Here is a 23,354-nt window from a genome sequence, read left to right on the forward strand (position 1 = left end):
CTTGTTTATTAAGAAAAACAAAGCAAAATAGCCTACAAACTTAATTTTGCCTTACTTAAGCTGACTCACCATGGTTAATGGTAGCAAAATATATGGTTTTGTTACTGATGTGAGCAGGTATGACTCAGTTACATAGAGGAAGCACATTGAACAATAGTGTCATCTTGACACGACAGTTTTTCAGATTCAAAAGCATTATAAGGACTTGCACAGAAAAGCTACATCTATACAAGCAAAACCCTTAAATCTGCTTACTAGTAAAGATCATGCCTAGTTAACAAATGCAGTGTAGGAGATAACAGCTAGAATTTAGACTATTAAACTAGTGCACTTCAAGGTCACATTTAGTAGCAGTAGGTGGAGTATCAAAAGGGTGCTGAAGAAAGCCATTTGTCTTCTAGTAGCAACACAGGTAAGAGCCTTGAGGTTAGTATAGAAGACGTTAATACGCTACTTGAGCTACATTTCGCCAGCGGAATATAGCCAGGGTTTTGCACGGCAGAAATATAATGTACTATACAGAAAGCTCTGAGCTCAAAGCAAGTAGGAGCATTTCTACTGAAAACGCCTATGAAAATATTTGAATCCTCCAAATGGAGGCTAAAAAGCCTACTGCTACTGGGCTGCTGCAGTCTGCAATCAACTCAACCCTGGCAAGATTCATTCTGCAAAGCCTCATCACAACCAGATAAAGCAATCCTAAAATTTCAAATTGATACAAGGAACATGAAAACAAAAGCTGGTAACAACGGAAACCCAATATATAAACCATGTAATTGTCTCGGGTGTCAAAAACATACAAAACTTTGAAATCAGAGAACCTTAAAAACTCTGAGAGATGCTACGTGCAGTTTCATCATAGGAAGCACATTAATGTCAAAGTTTGTAAAACAAAATCTGTGACAGAGTAAAGACTCAACAGGGCTGTAACAGTGGCAAACAGTATTACCTAAGCTCTTCATCTTTACATATGATCACATCACTTACAGCACATATACCTAGCATTACCAAGATGGTCAAATATTTTCCAATTCGTCACAGAGGCTCATTCTTTTTAATCTTAAATGAAGCCTTAAAGGTTTTGAGATGCAAAAAGGCCAAAATTGTATAGTTACAAAATTAAGAACCAAGGAAATGTTCTCTCTGCGTTGTATACAGGATCAAATTCTCATCTTCCTATTAAAATGAATCCATATTGTAACAGCAGCAACAACGAAGTTAAGAAGAAAGAATCCAGAAATTAATCTCACAAACCATATAACCGCTTCTGTGAAGTACATACCTGACACATGTAGGTCCTCTATCTTTGGGAATGCATATACTTCCTGCATAGATCTGGTAAAAGTACAGGTGACTGTTCAGAATTTGAGGTACAACACTAAATTTAGTGGTGTTATACTCTTACCAGTATGCTGTGTTCTTAAAGAAACAAGACTTTAATAGGGCTGTAATAACAATGACTCAGAAGAGCGAGTGTTCAGACTGGTTAAGAGGGCCATAAACCAAACAGGCGAACACTCCAAATACTTCATTTTTTGCCTAGAGTACTTCTACGGGGGGAGAAACCACACAGAAGTAAGTCGTTCCTTCTTCCTCCCCTCCCCCAGGAATTTTATTGTGACAAATTAGAACCATAAAACAATTTAAGTTGGAAGCAACTTGTGGAGGTTGTTAGGTCCAACTCCATTCAAAATCAGGGCTAATTCCAAGCTAAACCAGGTTGCTCAGGGCGCTCTCCAGTTGATTTTAAATTTCTCCAAGAATAGAAAAGGTACAACCTCTCTGAGCGGCCTGATCTAGCCTTGATTCGACCATTGCCTTTCCTCCTTTCCCTGGGCACCTCTGAAAGGACCAGCTTCTGTCTCCTCTGTTCCTCTCAGGAGGTAGTTGAAGACAGGGATGAGATTCCCCTCAGCCTTGCCTTTTGCACAGTAACAAAACCAGCTCTCAAAGCCTTGCCTTGTGTACCTGGTGGTGAGAAAACTGAAGAAAAACATCCTATAGGAGAGTTAATTCTAGAAGCAGACTGCAAATCAGAATGAATCTGAAATGATGGTAGCAGAGAAAGTATAAAAGTCAAAAAACTCTAAGAGAAATCAGAAAACATATTAGAATAGTTTTAAGTCTCTTGAGAACAGGACCATGGAACAATTAAGGAACTGCCATTATGTCGTGGTCATTAAGGAATTCACTAAACTAATTTCATCAGTTGTCGCTTAAAAAGGAAGAAAAAACACCCTATTTTTAAGAGATGAATGGAAATATGAAACAGCTCATGAAAGAGTTTTCTTAATTTCACTAAAATTGATGACCTGGTAAAGCTAGGGAATTCTCTAACAACAGTCTAGACTGCAATTTCTTGAATACTTTGCAATATTTTCTTATTTCCGGGAGGAAACAAACAATAAAAGGGAGTTTATAAAGTCAGTGTGTCCCTGTTGTGTAATATAAGTTGGCAGAGGGCCTAGTTAGACAACCTCCAGAGGTCCCCTCAAAGCCAGTTTTCTATGATTCTATGAACTATAACACATAACTAAAACTAAGTATATAAAATGTGATGGTGAATATTGTTTTGACAAAGTTTATTAAATTCAGAGAGGCACAATTTGTGAGGTATATCTACTAGAGTATAAAGATCCTACACTGCTTTCCCCTATCCCGAGACTTATTTTCTCCACTCCCTCCAGCTCCATAATGGTACAACATTTTCTATCAGGGAAGAAACTCTTTAAAATGTATAACTGAAGAGAAAGATTGACTGAATCTGAAAACGGACACAAGAGATTTATCTCGAAAACAGCTAATATTCTGAGAAATAGATGTATTTGAATTAAAATGTACACTAAAAAGCTGAATTAATATTTCAAAAATATTTTTTTCAAAAAGCAAAAGTCAAAGCAAAATAAAAGGCAGAACAGATTAAAATATCATCAAGAAATAAGGACACTGTTTTGCTTTCAGTACTAAATATCAGGTATTTTTAATTATTAGAAGAAATATGTTTGATTCTTTTGAATATCTGAACATTCAACAACGGAAAATTTCCATTTTCCGCTGTCCATCACAGAAACTGCCTGTATGTACGCCATCACTCTGTGCCATAAAACAACACTTAATAGCATTAAGAAATCATATTTTGAAATACCTTTACCACATGGATCTCTAAGCATAAAAGGACAATCAGACCATGTAATGCATACAACAGAAGTTGGACACTGATAACCTAGCAAGATGCATCACAAAGTCTTCTTTCACTTAGTGTCATAAGCAAACTGAACAGGAAGAGGGAGTTTAGGCCTGGTTCTACATTTCTGCTGAGGACTGTGACTTTAGGCAAGGTTAAGATTTGTGGGACCTTTTTTTGTACTGTTTATAATATCATTTAAAGCTTCAAAATATTTGAACAAACTCTTCCATACTTATATTTATGAATCTTAATAACCAAATACATTTCTACGACTTATTATATGCCTTTTAAGAGAGGCATTGGATTGCTTTTTCCTCCAACACTTGGAATGGAAATGCACACTTAGTGCCTCTGATGTAAATCGTGATTAGCTCCGTGCTCTTTCTCACCTTCCTCCCTCTGCTGAGCACGAGCACCCCCCAGGTCATTCCCTAGTACCACTAGTTCAGCAGCCTTCCCCCTCCTTTCGCACTCCTGCCCACATGCAAAATGCAGCTCATCTGTGGATCATGACCAACCACCTACAAATGCTACACGCCATGACAGTGAGAAAGCTGTAATGGCACAAATGTCTTTATTAATCAGGTGTTTAAGTGTAAGAAAAATAAGGTATAGTCTTGGTTCCTACACATTGATTTTCTGCCCCTAGGTTGAAAATAAAGGCTCTGGGGCCACAGAATACCTAGGATATTAATAATGTCTACTTTAATGCTTATTATATAATACAGTCTCTTCATATATGCTTTTGGGAAGATTATTTCATATTTGAAGCATATTAAAAAGTATTTAATTATCCCAGATTTGTTTTCTAACGTTCCCCCCCCAACCTAGAGCTTGATAATAAGGTAACAACAGCCTGAATAAATAAGTAGGTGATAGCTGACACAGTTAATTAATATATTACAATTGCAGTTGAATGAGCACCATGAAACATGTTTAACTTCTTTCTTATTATGAGCCAGCAGATACAACAAAGTTCCCTATTTAAAATTTTTCAATTTCATCACAGACCACAAAAAGTCAAAAGCTATTTTAGTCAAACCTCAGTGGTTAAAACATCTTTTATATTAATATTTGAAATTTGTTACCCATTAGTGTTATCTTGATTTCTTTCTGTACTCTTCACATTGCATTTCAGGCAATCAGTTTACATTTACAAAGACAAGCTGAGGTCACCAGCCAGACCTACTGGCTTTTAAGTAAAAAAATCTAATAAATTGTGCAGCTGTTATAAAAAGACTACTGATACAAGGAAAGCAAACACATCCTACACTGGATCACTCACATAGGCGCAATCTTCATTTACCTTGTACTACTGATATTAATCTAATGAATTAAGGCTGGTGCAATTACCTCATTCATTCTTAAGCATACATTCTAAAACTAAGCCAACTCACCTCAGGATAGAAAAATCTGACTATGAATCAGTACAAAACAAGGCAAAAAAGGGGAAATAGGAATTCTCAAAGATTTACAGCTAGGAATTAACAACAAAGTGCTAGCTCCTCACACTGCAAGAAACTGCATTAGTCTGGAGGAGAACATGGAAAAAGCAGTGTGAAGTATCATGCACTGAAGAGGCAATTGCTCACATGTGTCAAATGCTATCCATTACTAAACATTAACATTTTAGATTTTTAATGGAAATTACCTGATTCCACAACAAATTATAAACTTTTCATAGAAACATCAATTTACACCAATTACTACAACATTAAAAAAAAAAAATCTAACTGCCCCAAATTGTAAATAGACTATTGTATTAGTTTGTCAAAAAACAAAAATCAAAAGATAACCGTAAGTTCCATAAATCTAATGGCTCAGTTTTCATCCACTCATCTTTCTTGACATGTAGTAATACAAAATAAATGCTGATACTTTTCCTATATCATATTTTATTATGATTTATATTTGCCTGTGCACATATTAATGAAATATTACTCTAAGGATATTAAATATTATAGTAAGAATATCCTCAATTCTATGAAGACACACATCATGGGAACAAAAAAAATAGAGGCACATTTTAAATGAATTCAAGAATGATCAAGCATTTTAAGTTTAAAGATCTCCATTACCTTAAACCAATATTGTATTAATGTGGGCAGAGGCCCTGATTCAACAAAACAAATAAAAAAATAATTTAAAACCAAAAGCACAGAAAAGCTCAAAACCAGAACAAAGATACACACAATTATGAAAACAAACCCCTGGGTCTGGTATTATCACCAACATAAGTGTTACAAAGACCAAAATCTTTCCCTTCTTCTGACCTACAGCTCATAAATCTGGCAAATCTTTCTATGAAATGTATTTTAATGAAAATAGGAATTTAATTTGTCCAAATTTTAAGTCCCATCTAACTTGATTGTCTCAGAGATATTATTTGGGTATTATGATGAAGTCTAAATCCTTTGACATGAAAGTAAACACCATCTTTATAGTACACAGTTTTATTTCCAGACATCCATCTCAGTTTCCCATCTTGATTCGCTTGAAGGGTCTCATGAAGGAAGAGTAACACTGAAAAGTGAGAGTTATTATAACAAGAGTCCACCACTACCACTCATTCAAGTTATTGTTGTAGGCAGCAATATGCATCATCAATTACAAAGCAAGCATATCAGGAAAAATGCTGAATGAGCAAACTTCCTTATTTTAAGCCTGACTTTTCCATGGAATGTAATTTCTCTCTTCCAGTTTAAAAAAAACCGCACAAAACCACCACAGGCTAAAACTCTGTAACTCAAACACCTCAGAGTACTGATAATTTACCACCACAGATTTTGTAAATTTATTTCCAACTTTGTTTCTTTAACTTACTGCACTTTTTAAACTGGACAATGAAAAAAAAAGTTAATCTATTTCCATGATCTAGTTAGTTATATATGTCAGATAACACTATGTTTGTCTTATAAGCGGTGGACCTAAACTATCAAAAAATATTCTTAAATGTTACCAGAAAGTATTGCAAGAAAAAGAAATCACAACCTGTACTACACTTTGCTACTTCCTCCATGTTATTTTTTTTTAATCTTTATTGTTTGCATGAGTTTCCTTTCCAATTCTTTCCTCCAAATATTTCTTTGTACAGTGCAGTAGTAATTACGGTGATATGAACAGACTTCTTATTGCTTAGGACGATGGAGCAGTTCAGTACCTGGATCTAATTTTCTTCAGAATGAAAAGAGGAGAGCACAGAGGCAGAACAAAACAAGAAAAGGAAGTCCTTGCATTTAATTATTTATTCATTCTCTGGATATATGTGTATGTATCTCTTTGCATATATGTCTACATGGACAATGTCATTTTAAGTGAAAGACATAACAAGAACATGGAAAAAGATACCTCAATATCTTTGGCAGCAGTCCCACAAGTTCTCCTGAAAGAAGTCAGCAGAAATAAATAATTACATACCGCAAGAGTTATGAAGGCCTAGGGGGAGAAGATTTTCAGAGAAAATGAGGATATGGAAAACAGGAATTTCTAGGAGAAAACTGAAATGAAACTTTCACACAGACTGTTTTCTCTCAGAATGAACACTGAAATCATATCTAGCGTTTAAAAATATTTTATGAACACTCTCCTTCAGAACGCCTTCTGTAGTTAATATGTACTTCAAATGAGCCACAGATGAATATGAGTTGGAAGAGAAGCTATCCAGTTCAACCCTTTTCCCCAAGACAGATTCAACTACATTATGTCATTCCTGACATATTTGTCTTGTCTGTTCTTAATGACTGCCAATGAAGAAACTCAGCAATTTCCCAAAGCCAGCTATTCCAGTGTTTCACAATCTTTAGCATTTGAAAGTTTTCCCTATTATCTAACCTGAAGCTTCTTCTCTACTCAAGAAAGCCCCTCATTTCTTGTACCATCCATCACGACACTGAAAACACGTTATGCCCTTTCTCTTTGCATAGCTCTTAAAATACTCAAGACTTATCACGTCCCTTCTCATTTTTCTCTTCCTTAGACTAAACAAAGTCTATGAAAAACTCGTATTCTTATTTCTGCTGATCTCTTCCCCACAGTTATCTTTCTGAGGTATCTGATCACCCTTATCTGGACACTATCCAATTATGCATACTGCTCTTGGAGACCGCTGATGCCCAAGTTTGGGCACAAGCGCTCCAGCTATAGAGCAGAAGGGCTGCTTCACATATCTACTAGGCTCCCCTGTTTATACAAACTGGTATGACATTTGCTTTGTTTGTAACAGCATGACATTGTTGACTTTATATTCAGTGCATGATTCACTATAATTCCAGCTACTTTTCTAAAGAAATGCTGTCTAAGCAGTTGTTCACCATCCTCTGCTTGTAAAGTTATTCCTGTTTCAGCACAGTATCTTCTATTTATCACTGCTGACTTTAATGCTGCTTTTTTTCAGATTATTTCTCTAATTTGTCAGGATGATTTTCAATATCACTACAGCCCCTTAATGCTGGCAGTCCCTCTTATCCTAGTGGCATATTTAAACAGAACATTTTATTTCATCATCCAAGTTCTTAATGGAAACACTGATCAGAATTAAACTCAGGACTGATGATGCCAAGTCTCTTTACTTCAGAGCAGATAAAGTATCAGACCATCTCCTGCTACTTCAGACTGATATTCTGCAGTCTTTCATATTTTGTTAACTACAAAATAGGAAATATATACAATAGAGTGTTACCTATACTTCCCAGGATTCCCATCAAGTCTCTGAGATCCTTCAGTTCAACTCAGAGAACAGAAAATACTGTCGCAGTCACACACTATTATACTGGATCCTTCTCAGAGCAACCAAACTGCTGAAACTGAAGTTTGGACCATTATGCACCCAGGAGGCAGGGAAAGAGAAGCCTACATAGTGCCAAAAAAAAAAAAAAAAAAAAGGCATATTATGTCTAGATTCTTTCTTTCCTTGTCAATCTTATTTCTCAAAATCCTTTGCTAAATTAAGTATTGTTCCAGCAAATACAACTACACTGCATAATACCCTCTATAGAACTGGGTCAGCTACCTCAACAGATGTTCATCTAAGCTTATAGTCTTTTTGTCTCACCAGCTCAAAGGAATACTCCTCCTGTTGGTCAGCATCTTTCAAAATTTCTTAAAAAACTCTGGAAAACTGTCCACACACTGACTATGCTTCAATAATTCTTCATTTAAAAAGGAGACGATGCTTCATGATAATGTAACTTAACAAATTATCTAAATAAGCAATACCACATGTGACCATAACAAATCAATCATATGCCCTCCACCTCATCTCAATCCACTCTCATATGTGCACATGCTGAAAACTTCATACGCAAATAATCTTAGATTTTCTTAGTACGTTATGTGACCTGTATTGTTCCATAAATTAAGACCTTCTTAAACCATACTACCAAACTGGTCTAAAAGATTATTCATGCAATGAAAAATCATCAGGGCTATTAAGCACACAGGCACAACAGCTAACTCAACAGTGCTTGGCCAGCCAGCTGGTGGGCACAGGCTGAGTATCCTAGTGTGTTCTTAACTCCTTTTCCTAGGGGGGTGGAACTTGAAGACTTGAAGTCTAAGCCACTATTTTTTATGTTATTCTATGTAAATTACAGTAACATCAACAACAGAAATGTGTTTATTTTTCATTTCTTTCATGGATGAGTTAAAAAGTAGTCTTTTAGCTTAGCTGTGTAATGACATGTACCATGTCTCAGTATCTTAAGGATACTTCAGCACGGCTGACGTATGCACACATGCAAGTCTCTTCTCACCTAACTCAGTGCCTGTGTAAGATAGGTTTTGACTCAGCACTAGCCTGAAGCTAGGTATCCTGAACTATTCTGCTTAAATTATTTAGTTTATCGAGGCATGCCTATTACTTTCAAGGAGAAAACAACAAAAAAAATACTGTATCATGCAATACAATTGGTCTGGAGGACTTATGCTCACTCACATCCTTTGGGAGGAAAAAGAAGAAACCAAAAGCCAAACATGCCTACAATCTTTCTACAATTTATCAGCGGCCAATAACTTCGTGAGTATATCCAGGCCACTGTCCTGCTCAAACCAGCACAAAGCAACACTAGGGATGAGTCTCCAAAAACCACTGATTATCACATTTTCAATCCAGCTGTCAGAGCTGAGGCAGGAACTGCAGTGGTCCCAGGAGCAGCACAAGCCAGAGCAAACTCTCTCGCCCAGGTCACCGCTATGATTGCGGTCACACAGCTGCAGAGCAGGGGCTGAACTGCTTCCCAAGAGCCGCCTCCCCTACCTCCCCGCTTTGGCCCCAGAGCAGCCGGCCGGGAGAGCACATCACATGTGGCACTCAGCCCACTGGCTCACACTTTTCTTCTCTGTTCCCAAGATTCAGCTCAGCTGCAACCCCCTCCCCACACCCATAAATAAAGCCCAAAATAAAAAAAGCTGTGGAAGCCAGCCTTACTATTAGCCTAAAAGCACAGCTTTTGATGGAGTGAATGGGGAAAGAGGTAATACCGGTGGAATGCAAAAAATGAAAGTAGGCCAAAGCCTCAAGCACAGGTCATGAGAAAGCGAACAGATGGAAGTAGAAGTGGTCAGAAAGATGGGCTCACCAGCTGTTATGGTGTGGCATGGCACAAAGGCAAAACGAGAGCTACTTCTACCTCTTCCAGCATGTCACTTCCAACCTCCTTCCCCATGCTCATTCACTAGCATAGGACAGCTACCAAAAGAAGGGTCTCTTTACTAGCACAAGCCTTAGAGGGACTGTCTGGAGACCTACGAAGAATTTGGAGCATTCGAAGTCTCTTTGCCTGAAGTCTAACTTCTACTTGGCAAGGTGAGTCAGTGCTCCCTAATGAGTCTAGTTTACACAAGACTCTCTGTTTTTCATAGATCAGTCAGGTAATGTTTGGAATGTGTCAAGCATGGTATGTGTACTGGGAGGCATGGAGCATCCAGGTGATCCTGCAGTGGACAAGTAGGCTTTTAGCCTTGAACTAGCACATTTTGGAATTCAAGAAATAACAGTACTTCTCCTGGATTAGAAGTTTCTGAGTCCTGGCATTTTAATTAAGGTGCTTCTACTAAAAAAGCATTAAAAGTAGTTATCACTAGCATTTATCTTCAGCCAGAATGGATAATACTATCCTCTGAATGTGCCTTGTTAATACTCTGCCCAAGCCTATTAACCCCTCACCATTCCCTCCCTTATTTCTCAGTCATGAGGCAGTTCTTTCTCTCTGCTGTTCCTGTTTCCCAAAGTAGAACAACATGAAAAAAATTGTTCTAAGGGTTTTAAACCAGCAGACTAAGAAAATAAAAATGAAGTATAAGCAAATTTCTTTTTTCCTATAAAAGGTTCCAAAACCGAAGTAGGCAGATTTGCAGAACCATTTCCGCCTGACGAGCCGATGAAAAGAGCAGGGTTCCACAGAACATGCCCACTTTTTACTATTAGTATATATTTACACACGAGCTGCTTCATATTTAACAAAGGATTAAAATAGTTAAACTAAGTTACTGCTATTCCTTACTTTACTTTTATTCTTTTTTTGTGTTTAGACAACCTCTGCAGTCTCTAAGAGCTAAAGCAGCACCCTGGTTCCCCTGGAACCCTGTTGTCCCATTGCTCCAGCCGCTGTGTGAGTCATTACTGTTCAGCATGACATTCCCTTTGTAAAGCACTGGTTCCCAAACCACCGTCCTCAGAAAGCTGGCTGGCTACACGCTGCTGGCGCAGGTCCTTGCTTCCAACTGCTGCATGGCTTTAAAGACAACCAAGACACATTAAACATTATCCTGATACACATTTCCCTTGTAAGCTGCTACTTTAGTTGCTGCAGGGCAACTACGTTCTTGTGAATGAGTAAGTGTCTCAAAATAACTTCTAAGACACAGTCCACATGAAGAAAAAAAAAAACAAAAACCAACAACTCAAAAACTTGTGTGGGGAAGTCTTGCTCTAGATAACATGTCAGCTCTCCATGCAAATCGTCCTGGTCCAGCAAGTCTGGGAACTAACTAGACTGAGACCAGGAATTATCTCCAGCTCTACCATATGGAGATGCAAGACACCAGGCCAGTTGTTTGTTTTATTTAAACATATGTTTCTTTTACCAGCAATATTAACATTGCCTTGTTCCTGTTTATACTTAAGGAAAGGAGAAAATAAACTAACTTTTTTCCTCTCATTCTGTTTTGCTCTTTTAAGAGTTCCCTGTTCCTGTCAATGTGAGTTAAGTTAAACAGAAACAAGGCAGTTTTGTTCCAGAGTAAATGTGTCCACACTTGGAGTTATTTAGGCATCATTCCTACAGTTCAAATGCACGCCCCCCCCCCCCCCTTAATCCTTATTAACCTTCACATCTAAGAAGGCCCTTAGGTGGGTACTTGTTTATTTACTTACTAGACCACAATAAAAGACAATTTACCAGAGACGGGAAAACACACAATACCAACCCACTGCTTTTACCATTTTGGTGAGGCACCTATTCCAGTGGCTTAAGAGAAAAGTTTCTAATTGTTTGCAAAGCAGCGGCCACATCATGACAAGAGCGATGCTGCAGCTCAGAGGATCCTGAAAGACAGTCTGGATTCCCTGTGCTCATCCACATGTGACATGCTGGGGAATCATCTCATAAATTCAATAGAACCCTCAGAGAGAACTTGCATTAAGTCAAGGCTCAGTGAACCTTGTGCCGCCTGCAATGAATGTACTGGGGAAAACGTAGCACTTTCAGTTCCCTAACACGGACTCCTCCTGTAAGTCACTCTGAAATCGCACAGAAAATCTAAGTTGATTGCTTCCCAGGAATAGCAACATTACTTGACAACTAGCACGTATGTTAGTAATGCAGTAAATGTAAATGTTCTATAGCACTCAGCAGGGGTAGCTCACAGTGCTGAATTCTTACTGGCTCACAGAACGCGAGTTTTTATTTCGCTATTTCAAACAGATTAGAAAGTCTATTTTGTTCAAGGTTTTTAAGTGGATCAGAAAGGCACCTCTCCGCCTACAGGATAAAAGAGAGGTGTACCTAGTCTGGTTCGACCCGTGCTCTTTTCAACAGGGACTGTGTTTAAGCTGGTGAGGTGAATGATGAAGTAGTAGTAAACTTACTTTCCAGTGATAAATTGGCTTCTGGATGGTGTGCACATAGGCTGAACATAATAGTTCTCCAGTTTAACCCCTTCAGCAGCTAGCTTGTCCAGAGTGGGCGTCCTGATCTCCGATCCGTGGTACCCTACGTCTCTGAATCCCTGATCGTCAGCCAGGATGAAGATGATGTGAGGCTGCGAGCTGGGGGCGCCGGCCCCCAGCTCCTCTCCCAGCCCGGTCCTCGTTGCCTCCGCGTCTCCGGGCCCGAGTCCGAGGCTGTCCCAGGCCAGGTAGCCGTAAGTGAGGAGGCTGAGCACCGAGAGCCCGGCCAGCACCCCCACCGCCACCATTTTCCCCTTGCAGAGGCGGTGAGGCCAGCTACACCCACCGCGGGCCATTCACCACGGCTGGAGCAAGAGCGAGACAGAAGAGAAAAATAGTAATAAAAAGAAAACAACAGCAACAAAAAAACCCTCAACAAACCGAAACCGCCTCTGAGGCGGGGGCAGGGACCGTCAGGGCTCCCGCCGGGCGGGGGAGCGGAGAGGAGCCCCGCTCATCGCAGCCACCGCCAACTTCAACAACTTCAGCCGCGGCTGCGGGAGAGGCGGCGGAGGCCGCCCTGCCCGGCGCTGGGGCTGGAGCCGGGGCCGGTGCCGGGGCCGGTGCCGGTGCCGGCCGGGTGGGCAGGGCCCCGCCGGGGCTCACAGCATCCTCGGCCCGCCTCCGGCCCCGCGCCGGGGCGCCGCTGCCTGCCCGTCCCGGGGCCGGTGCCCATGGCGGGGCGAGTCAGGGCGCCCCGGCGCAGCGCCGGCGGGACGGGGCGGGCCGGGCCGGGCCGGGCCACCTCCCCTCCGCGCCCCTCCGCGCCCCTCCGCGCACACCGGCCCGCGCGGCGCCCTCCGCCCGCCCCCTCCGGCACTGCCGGGCCGCTCCCTCCCCTCCCCGCCCCTCCTCTCCCCTCCCCGCCGCCTCCCGGGCGGCCCCGCTGGCGGGCAGGGGGACCCCGGCCCCGGGAGGCCGCCGGAGCCCTGCTTCCCCCTGCCCGCCCCCTCGGCAAAGCCATCATCCTGCCAGCCCCCTCGGCAACTTCTTTCCTCCCTCCTTCCCTCTCTCCCTCCCCGGCCGGCCTCTCCTCTTTTCTCCCCTCTCTCCGCACCTCCTCCTCCTCCTCCTACTCCTCGCCCGCCCCCAGCCCCGCCAGCCGCTCGCCCCCCGCCCGGGCAGTTGCACCCGCATCCTCCCCACTGCTCCCCGCCGCATTTTGGAGGCGAGATCTCCCTGGCATCTCCCCTCGCTGCAAAGGGCAGCCCTTTCCCCCGGCGAGTCCCACGTCTCCTTCCCAAAGCTAGGGGGGCGTTTTGCGCCCCCCCCCCTCCCCAAATATGAAAGTGTTTCTGAAATCGCCACAAACATCTGGAAGGTATGAATGTACCAGATTTGTTTTCAGCCACAAACCAGTCCCCAAATCCCAAACTCTCCAATTCTGGTAAGGCTGCGGCAAAGGCGAGGAATGTGCCTTTTCAAAGTACTATCATTTTTTAAAATTTGGGTTGAAGTATGAATGTGCTGCAGTTGCAAAATACAACTTCACCCCAGTCCTGAAAGACACTGAAGCAAGCAGAAACTTACATTCATGCATGATTAGGCTAAACTGAAATAAATGTGCAGGTCTGACCTGTCTAACATGAGTCATCATGACAGGAACAACTTTTACTCAGATTTTATAAAGCGTTAACTCTTAAACAGCCACTGGGACGAAATCCTGTAGCTCCTGCACCTCTGCACCAGCAGCCCTCGGAACCTCTGGCTGGTCCCCGCTAACACCCAGGCTGGCTATCCCTCTTAAGAGCTGATGGATCCCAGTACTAAAAGTTGAGTATACTCTTAAAAGTTTGCTCTGCTCCCCACTACTCCCCACGAGTAATACCCCCTCGACCAGCTTTCTACAGAACACATGAGTATTTTTGGATGGCAAGGGAGCAAAGGAGGCTCCTGTCTCATGGAGCACAACTTTCCACTGGCACAGCCTGGTATTCACTTGTGCACTGCATGAAAAACCAAATCAGCTGGAGTAGCCTCTCTACTGAAAAGTTCCTAACATCAGCATTACTGTGTCAGAACAGAAGGGGCGGCACGACAGTCCATTTAGTGGTTCCTGAGTTAATATTTTTCTCCCTAGTACACCTTCCAGTGGACACTTTGAAGAAGTTTCCATACACTAAATGGATAGAGCAGACACGACAAGTGGCTTCTTAACTGATATCCATTGTGTGCATATTAGATGTCGAATGTTGGCTTACACACTTTAATTACCTTCAGTAACATTGCCTCATGCAAGTGTCTGGATTTTGCCTCCCTAGATGTCTGCACAAATGTTAATTCAGTTTGTTACAGCACTTGGTGTCCTTGTTCTGGAGACAAAAAAATTATGTTCTCTTGAGGAACTTTAATTGGGTTGAATCTAACTGATTTTGTGCAACCTAATGTGAACAGAAATGTCTCTGTGCTAAAATTTCCACTGAAAAGGAGCTATTCAGAAATAACTAAGCTTCTGCTGCAGTTTACAATGCTGCAGCAGGGAGAACATGGAAGTAAAAGTGGATTTAATGATTTCAGTGTGCTACCTAAGGGCTTGTCCACACTGGAAAGCGATATTGATAAAATTACATCTGCGTTGTAAAACCTACAAAGTTTAACTCCTGATGTAGAACATCTTCTTCTGAAATCAGAGGAACTTTACAGCATGTGAACTCAAGCTGTTTTCCAAAATCCCCAACCTTCCAAAACCTTAAACTGAAGAAACCCTTAAATTTTCATATACTGACATGACATTCCCCCTAAAAGAATTCTCCGTTCAGATTTTTACTCCTGCTTTCCCCCCACATTTACAAGACCAAAACAATGTATATAGAAACCTAAAACTCTAAATGGTAAAATGCAAATTGGATTAGTAATGCTATTTTGCCCTTAATCCATCTACTGCAAAATGTCAAACAAAATATGATGTCCTTTTAATATAAACTATAATAGCACCATCGACCCAGGCAAACATTAGAGCATCACACTAAGTATCTGATCAAATGTATACATATTTTCTAGTAGTTAAATATATTTTGCATTAATTCTTTTGTTTAAGAATATCAAACAACAGCTATTACAGTACACTTACTATATAATCCGTGCACCATGATATCCACATGTAGTTATCTGTAACTAACCATATATAGTTTTGCTTATATAATCAGAATATTTCCAACACATCCAACATATTCAGATAAATATTTTCAAATATCCCTGGCCAAAGGGGATCATTCCCAAGTAGATGACCAACATCAGTGAGCAGAACTACAGAATCAACTAAAAGAGAGTTTGGAATTAAGATTGTTTGAATAGTTGCAAAATATATATATATATATATATATATCTCATTAGGCAGATGCAACAGAGTCTACCTCCCTAAAGAGCAGAGCTATTAGCAGACAGAAGGAGAACGCAGCCTTCTATTTTCCAGTGCTGCCTTATGGCAGTGCCCTGTTAGCCATACCAAACCCTGTTAGTCACCACCCAACTGCAAATGAAAACATTTGAGGGCAATCTCTGTCAGACATCTATAAACTTGGCCTTCTTTCTTTATGGGCCTGACAAAACTTCCCTTTTTTTTTTTCCACTTTTGAAAAAGCAAAAGTAGGCTTATGTCAGCAAAATACTCTGCTGACCTTCAAGTAAAGAGGCCTTGGAAGATAATGTGCTATTAATATTCCACTTAAGAAAATATTTGTAGACACTCAGGAGTTGCAAGCATGGTTTATACAGCCCATTCAGGATGCTCAGTGAAAGGAACAGAAGAGTTGTGAAAGCTGGAGGAAGTCTTTTTCCCTTAGGGAAAAAAAATACAGAACGTTCATAGGTATTTAAACTTGAGTGCAGTGAATACATTAATTCAAATATACAGTAGTTAAAGTTGAATTTATTATACCATTAAGAAATGATATATATTTAGTACTAGTTATGCAGTCTCTGTGTGTATTGAGACCATAAAATTAACTCAATAAAACATGTGCAGGGAGGATGACTTCAGATGAAGGCTCATCTGCAGTTATCTTCAGTCAAGGTAGCAGCTCTTAAACATGCCCTTCTCTAGTTGTTTCAGATCAGGCTGACATCTAACCTTTCAGTTTCTGAGACATACATATTTGACACACAAATACAAGCCCAAGAAGATAGCAGCTTTATAAAGTCAAGTGCAGCTGAAAAATTAAAGTAGACTGTTCCTTCAAAGCCAATCACGACAGAGAGCAAAGAGTCAGTACTAGCACGGACAGCATAGAATTAGTCTGGTTGAAGGATTTTCTGACCCAAGCCTGGGTTCTGAGGAATGGCCCCAGCAGCTGTGACTCAGAGGGATGTCTCTTGAGTCACAGCTCCAGCTCCTATTCCCTCCATGCTAGCACACTGCTTGCTGCTGGACTGGGTCAGGTTCAGGGAACATGGAATCTAAAGGGTTTTTTTTGGGAAAAAAGGTTGTTTTAAAAGGGGACAATGCCTTGGAGGATGCAGATAAAAAATGTTATCCAAAAAGGATGATAACACGTTATATTTTCTTTCTCTGCCCTAACTAGCCCTTTCTGCCAGCTGCTTCAGAAATGAGACACTCCTGCGGTGCGGGAGGAGACTGGCACACAGCTCCAGTGTGAGCAGCATGTCAAGGCTGGAAGATGTAATCTCTCATTCCTTGTGCCAGTACTCATCCCAAGAGGGAATCTCGCTCTGAGTTCAAGAGAAGCAGGAGTAATAATGGTAAATGAGGGCTTGGGAAGACAGCTTGTAGGAAAAAAGAGATTTAAGTGCTAACACTCCTATGATAACATTGTAACTGTTCTTCTAACACTTAATTCAGTCTTAGAAAGGCAATTCTTACTAGTTGGAGACCACATGTTTCTTCTTACCCTCCAGTCAAAGCTGTCAGTAACAAGAAAGGTTGTAACTGAGGGTGTGCATTCCAGTGCTCCTCCTGGTTATACCCGAGGCCAGAAAACTTTGCTTAAAGAATGGGTTTTTGAACTGTTGTTTTTAGCTTAACAGCTACAGCTACAGTAAGAGCAAAGCAGGCTTTGGCCTACACACACAGTCAAATATTCCTCATATTTCCAAGAGCAGGAAATGTAACTAGGCATTTCCTTTTACCCCGGTTAATTTTTGCTCACCCCTGTCCTCAGCGTACCTTCCTAGTGGGGAAGGGAAAAAGCAGGACTTCACTGCATTCTGCTTCCCAGGTGGATGCTGTGCTTTTGCCAGGCACTCATCACTGGAAACTGCGTATTAGAAACATGAATAAAATCCTGGTGAGTCATGGAGCTTACATCATTCCCTTTGCCTTCACTGGTGGACCCTGGTAATTAATTTACAGATGTGCTACTTGTGAATTATCAGATTCCACTTGTGGATTACTCTCTGGTTTATGATGACATAACCAGAACTTTGCTGTTAACTTATTCTATATTTAACACAGATTTTCCTCAATTCCCTGCTGTATTTCATAGGCAAAGGTCCAGATTCTCATCCCAGGCGCCTGTGCTGTCACTCAACTGATGCCGATAAAGTCACTCTGCAAATTTAGGGCTTGACCTTAGATACACCTCTCATGTCAGTCCCTGTAATGACTGAAACAACACAACTTTAGAGCTAGTGGTTGCCTTCCTGGAGGACCCTCCCATTTCCCAGTTACGTAAGGTTCATGATCCCAAGTGAAACAGAACCAAGTCTTTAAATTTGTATAGTCCTATTGAAACAACTGCTTCTGGAAACAGCAACTAGATGATATGCTGCCTAGTGTGCTTCTTTAGGAAAAGGGGACATTTTAGTAGCAGATGCTGCGGAAAGTCCTTACTGAACAAAGGGTCACACAGTTCTCAGTGACATTAGAGATGATATAACCCCTCTCAACATGAAATGGCTATGCCACTACATGACAGTTAGATTTACTTACCAAGCAAAGGAGCTGCATTTGTTGCATTTATGCATTTATACCACCTATTCACAGCTAGGGCTTCTCAGCTGTAGTGGTAAAATAGAATTTTACTGCCCCAAGGATGAGGACAAAATAATTTATTTTGCATGGGCAATGGAGCAGCTCCCTTACACGTGTTTCTGAATGCCATCCCAGGCACCTCTCAGGACTGAAAAGTGAGTAAGCTTTATAGACTCCGTTTGGTGATCTGTCACAGCCGTGCCTGTGCTTGGCTATGAACCCACATCTCTGATACTGTCATCAACACACGAAAATCCACAGGAAGCATCCTTGGACAAAGACTCTGGCTTACCACTAACACAAACACTGCTGGTGGGTTTCTGCTGCAACAATGCTAGTTCTCAGTTAAAGCTGCCCTTAACCTCAGATATAAACGTAGACACGAAATATCTCTTTTTTTTTTTTTTTTTTTTAATGCTACAGTCTGGATGTTAGTGAATAAGGGGCGTGGACATTCTTCTGGCTTTACTGAGTTTGTGAAGAGCCAAATAATCTGAATAGGTTACAGTGCGCATTTAGAGGCTGCCACAGCCATCAGCATGTTACTGCTTTCAAGCTCTGGCACGCTATTGTTAAAATCTGTTTGTCAGAGAGTAGCTATAACCTCCAACATGTTTTCCTTGCCACAAATACTGCAGAAGGAACAGTCTCATTTGTTCTTAGAGCACAGGTTTTTACATGTCACCTGTCTTGTTTAAAACTTGTCTTAATATTAGTGCAGTTCAAAAGGCCAGAGCAAGAGAACTGGAGGAGCAAGGCATGACCTTACAATGCAACATAAATCTAGAAAATTTAAACAGGATGGATCTTTTCAGAATAACTAAAGTTTTACAGTGGAAGAGAAATCTTTCTCTTTGTAAAGAAAAAAACTTTTCTAGTTTATGAGGGATAATACCACAGCCCACTGCAAGTGTTTTACCAACTGCCTGTCATTCACAAAATAGTACCTTTTTTTTCCAGACAACAGTAAGACTGAAAATACAGACTGGTCAAAAGGATACAACAGCAGCAAAATATAATTCAAAGTATTGCTTTTGGCCATGTGAAGTATTTGATTTCAAGGTTACGGGTGCACAGCTGCAACAAAGCTGTCCCTTTCTAATGCCAGCTTTAAGGGGGAGGGATGCTTTGAACTTGGAATGGTGCATGGTCTTCAGAAGGAAGAATGCTAATGAAGCGCTTGTAAGGCTCAGGATGTTTTAAATAGTTGTTAAATACTAGAAATGGCATTTGGATGACTCACTGCTATACCAAATACAACCTTCAGGTCGTGCATATAGAACTTTACATTTTGTAATGCCAGAGATTACTTTGGGAATAAATTTTAATTATATCTTATAATGATTGGCATTTAAAACCAATCTAAATTTTCAGAAGGTCCTATAGTTCAACCAATTGTGCCTGACCAAAAGGGAGGTTACAACATAATTATAACAAGCACATACAAGCATGTTTGCATACATTTATAAGCGCTTCCTATAGTTACTGTCCTGTACTCACCTGGAGGGCAATGGAGAAGATTTTTCACAGATATGTCTATCACAGTCTTCATTCTTCATTTCCATAGTCTAATGTTACACTTCTGTCAGTCATCCTCCTTAGTTCTTTTGGAAATCAAGCCAATAATGGTTTCATCCTTTCAGATGCATTTAAAAATGGCGACAAATATTCTGGTACAACCCACATCTATTTTGATATTTATAGTTTTGCCCTACCCCAAAATGTTTTAGCAGTTGCTGTCCTCTTAGGAATCTACAAAATTTTCAGACTATGCAACTGTTGGAACTCCTGTTAAAGAAGATACTGGCTTCAGAGCCTCTGGAAATTTCCATTTTCTTCAGAGAGAGAATTTATGGTGGTGAGCCTGGAATTATGTGCATGGTGACTGACACCCCAGCATACGAGTATTGCTTGTCCCACACACTGCTGCCACAGAAACTGCTCTACCCACCTTCCTTCCTTCCTCTACCTGGCTGCTGATATTCCATCAACATGACGACATTCTTTCCCTCTTTAACATTTACTTCAAAATGACCAACCAGTCAAAAAAGTTCCAGGAGGGGCATACACAAATGGAATGGATAATGGTTCCTGGTACGTTTGCTGAAGAGAAGAGATGCAATTTGGGTTGTGTTGCTGCAACCTGGGAAGGCAAATGATGGCCAGAATGTGACAAAACAGTGGCTGCAATGTTTTAGGGCAACTAGAACAGGACATGGCAGTGGAAAGAGTATTTTAAAGTTTCATAAATGATAAGTATGACAGGATTGCTCAGTTGAATTCTAATATTCAAGTAAAGATTACAAATTTATAAATATAAAATTCTTGGACATCTGTTACAGATCACCTATTGGACAAGTAGACTTGGAGCTAAAGACGAACATGTTTAAGTTTTATTTCTCTTATGCCTTTACAACTCTCTCTATCCCTACATCATTAACCTTTTTATGCCCTACTGCTCCCAAAGAGCATTTCTAATAAAGATTTGATTGAATATAATAGTACTGTATCACACAAAAGCCCCAGTGCAGGACGAATTGTCCAGTGTTGACATCTTATTTGGTAAAGAATTTTAAAAATTGTGCCTGAACTGAAACATATGCTGTTAGAAAATTATTTCAGTGTCATTGAGGAAGTGTGGATGCTTAAAAATCATACAATCAAACAAAAAAGCTATGTATGATTGGGGAGGTTCAAGATTCACAAACAAATATGTCAGGAAATACTCACTGCTTACTTGACAGTGGTTGCAGAACACAGTTTCATACCAAGAAAAATGCCATAAGAAAGGTAACATGCACTAAGTGGTCACAGGTATGTAAAAAGACAGTAGTCACTAACAGAGATGGCTGAGCTCTAGTATATGGCAAAACCATATCTAGTTGCCTGACAAGGTCTGACAACAGGTATGCAGATGTCTTAGGAGATCCTGAAGGTCTGTATAACAGCACAAGAAACTCAAAAGATTGCTATTAGATATAGGTCTACTTGAAATTCTGTATTTCATCAGTTTAATTTTTCTTTTTTTTTTTTGCTATTGGTTTCTCTGCCTGTGAAAAAACAATGTGGAAAATGACATTTTAAAGATCCAGTTGGAACTATCAGAGTTGTGCTGGACCTCATTTTGTACTATATAGACTGTTTAAAACACAGCAATTGGGTTGATTTGCATTGACCTCCTTGATTCTAGGCTAATACTGGAAAATACATTGACAAAAAATACTAAACAGCAGACCAAAGCATAAGTTGCAGTTGCCTATGTTTACATCACTTTGTGCTAAGAGAATATACTGCCAACGAGTATTTGGAATTTAAAGTACACCACTTTCAAAAGCTTAAAGCAATAATAACTCTTTTCTTTAGACTTGCACTCTCACAACCATCATTCTTCACACAAGTCTGAAATCACCTGCCTTCCTATTTCATAATACTGATCATACAGTTTCTCTTGCTTATGGGGTTTTTTTTTGGTCTGGCAAATCGCTCTGCAGAACAGTAGACTGGTTCTTTGCTTCCTATGCAAATCTCTAAAAAGTTCTGAGTCAATTTGACATAAGACACCTGCTTCCATACTGATGATACAGTGAGCATATATGGGCAAGTGTCTTCTGAAGAATGGTACAGATGAATTTTTATTTTATTTACAAGGAAGATTAAGCAAAAAATTCTCTGAGAGTATGCTAAAAAAGCCTGACAGAACAGTTACTGGGCTCTTGCTCCCAAAATGTATTACTCACATGGAGAATACTGGACCAAGTGCTTCCTTTCATCCACTTCTCAATTCTTGTAATAGAGTTGGTGCAAATGGAGGGAAAAAAACCCCCTTTTTTCCCTTGGCAGCAGTGTCTCAGGTTAGGATTTACATGGATCAGCAGGACAGTATTATTCAAAGTATTTAAAATCTTGCAGTCCTTCAGAGTACTATCTTTTGAATACACAAGGTTGATCATGGACCACATTGATTTACGTAACAAAAACATCTATTCTGCATTTTGACCATCAATTAAGTGTACAAAAGTAGAAAGTTAAAAACAACAGTAAATTTCTCACTGAGATTTTTCTGATTTTTCTCTATGGTGAGAGAAAATGGTGCAATGGAGTTGCGTGAAAGGCTTAAATTGCTTGCCACTTCTTATCTCATCTCTTTTCTTCAAGGGTAGGTGGAACAATCACCTCACCACACTCCTGCCAAAGAGCTGCTTCTCAGTGGGGCTGAGGGGGGATACATTAAGCTGCTGAATGAAATTAAGATAGATGTATTGAACAGGACAGTTGCTGTTGTTTTTCTGAGATTTTGTTTGCTTATTTCAACATCAAACTGTTGACATCACTAACTATAAAAGGAGGAAGGAAAGTCAATAAAAAAGACACAAATAGATCGTACGTTTTATAGGAAAATGCTCTTTGGTTGCTAATAACCTTTCTTCCTTTTTTTCCCTTTTCAGTTAAAAAAAATAAAAAAAAAAAAAGAAAAACCCAAGAACAAAAGCTCCCAAACACTCAGTCTTTCCCCCCCCCAAAAAAAATCCCATACCCACCCCAACTCCTCACTCCAACTTTGACTAGGCCACGTAGTTCAGCTGGTTTCTAGTTCAGAATTATTAACTGCTAGAATGTCATTACTGTAGGAAAGTGTTAGGTAATAGATCATAAATGTCATCTATGTATTTCAGTAATTGGAGCTATTCACAAACCAAACAATAGGACTCAAAAGCAGAACTAACTAGTCAGATCAGAAAAACGCTAACTGCATTCCTTCTGTATGCACTGGAAAAAGCAATAAAGCTTTATCTGGCCTATTCCTTATCTACCTAGAGCTGGTAACAAATGCCTCTTGTCTAAGGAGTGGGTTCCTTCCAGCAACCAGCGTTTAGGGATTTCCTGAGTTAGAAGTTGTGTCACAATCAATAATGAAAATGGAAATTATATCATTTTATATTAAACCTGTCCATATTTTTGATCTTATAGCCACCTTTGGTGTGAGTGTCACAATTTGGCTAATGCACTGTGATGGTGAAATACCACCTACTGTTTATTTTAAAACCACCACCTGTTGGATTTTTCTACATCCC

The 23,354-nt window shown here is 40.3% G+C and overlaps 1 protein-coding gene across 1 annotated transcript in view; it reads right to left on the reverse strand.

The window, feature by feature from the left end:
* ARSJ (arylsulfatase family member J) overlaps positions 1-12,905 on the reverse strand; it is a 45,619-nt gene extending 32,714 nt beyond the window's left edge. Inside the window, exon 1 of the mRNA XM_074823511.1 lies at positions 12,273-12,905. Within this exon, the coding sequence (XP_074679612.1) occupies positions 12,273-12,649 (377 nt within the window). The 5' untranslated portion in view covers positions 12,650-12,905. The remainder of the gene's footprint in view (positions 1-12,272) is intronic.
* Positions 12,906-23,354: the final 10,449 nt, after the last annotated feature.

Source organism: Strix aluco, chromosome 4, assembly GCF_031877795.1.
Source record: "Strix aluco isolate bStrAlu1 chromosome 4, bStrAlu1.hap1, whole genome shotgun sequence".
In the NCBI taxonomy this organism is placed as follows: Eukaryota; Metazoa; Chordata; class Aves; order Strigiformes; family Strigidae; genus Strix; species Strix aluco.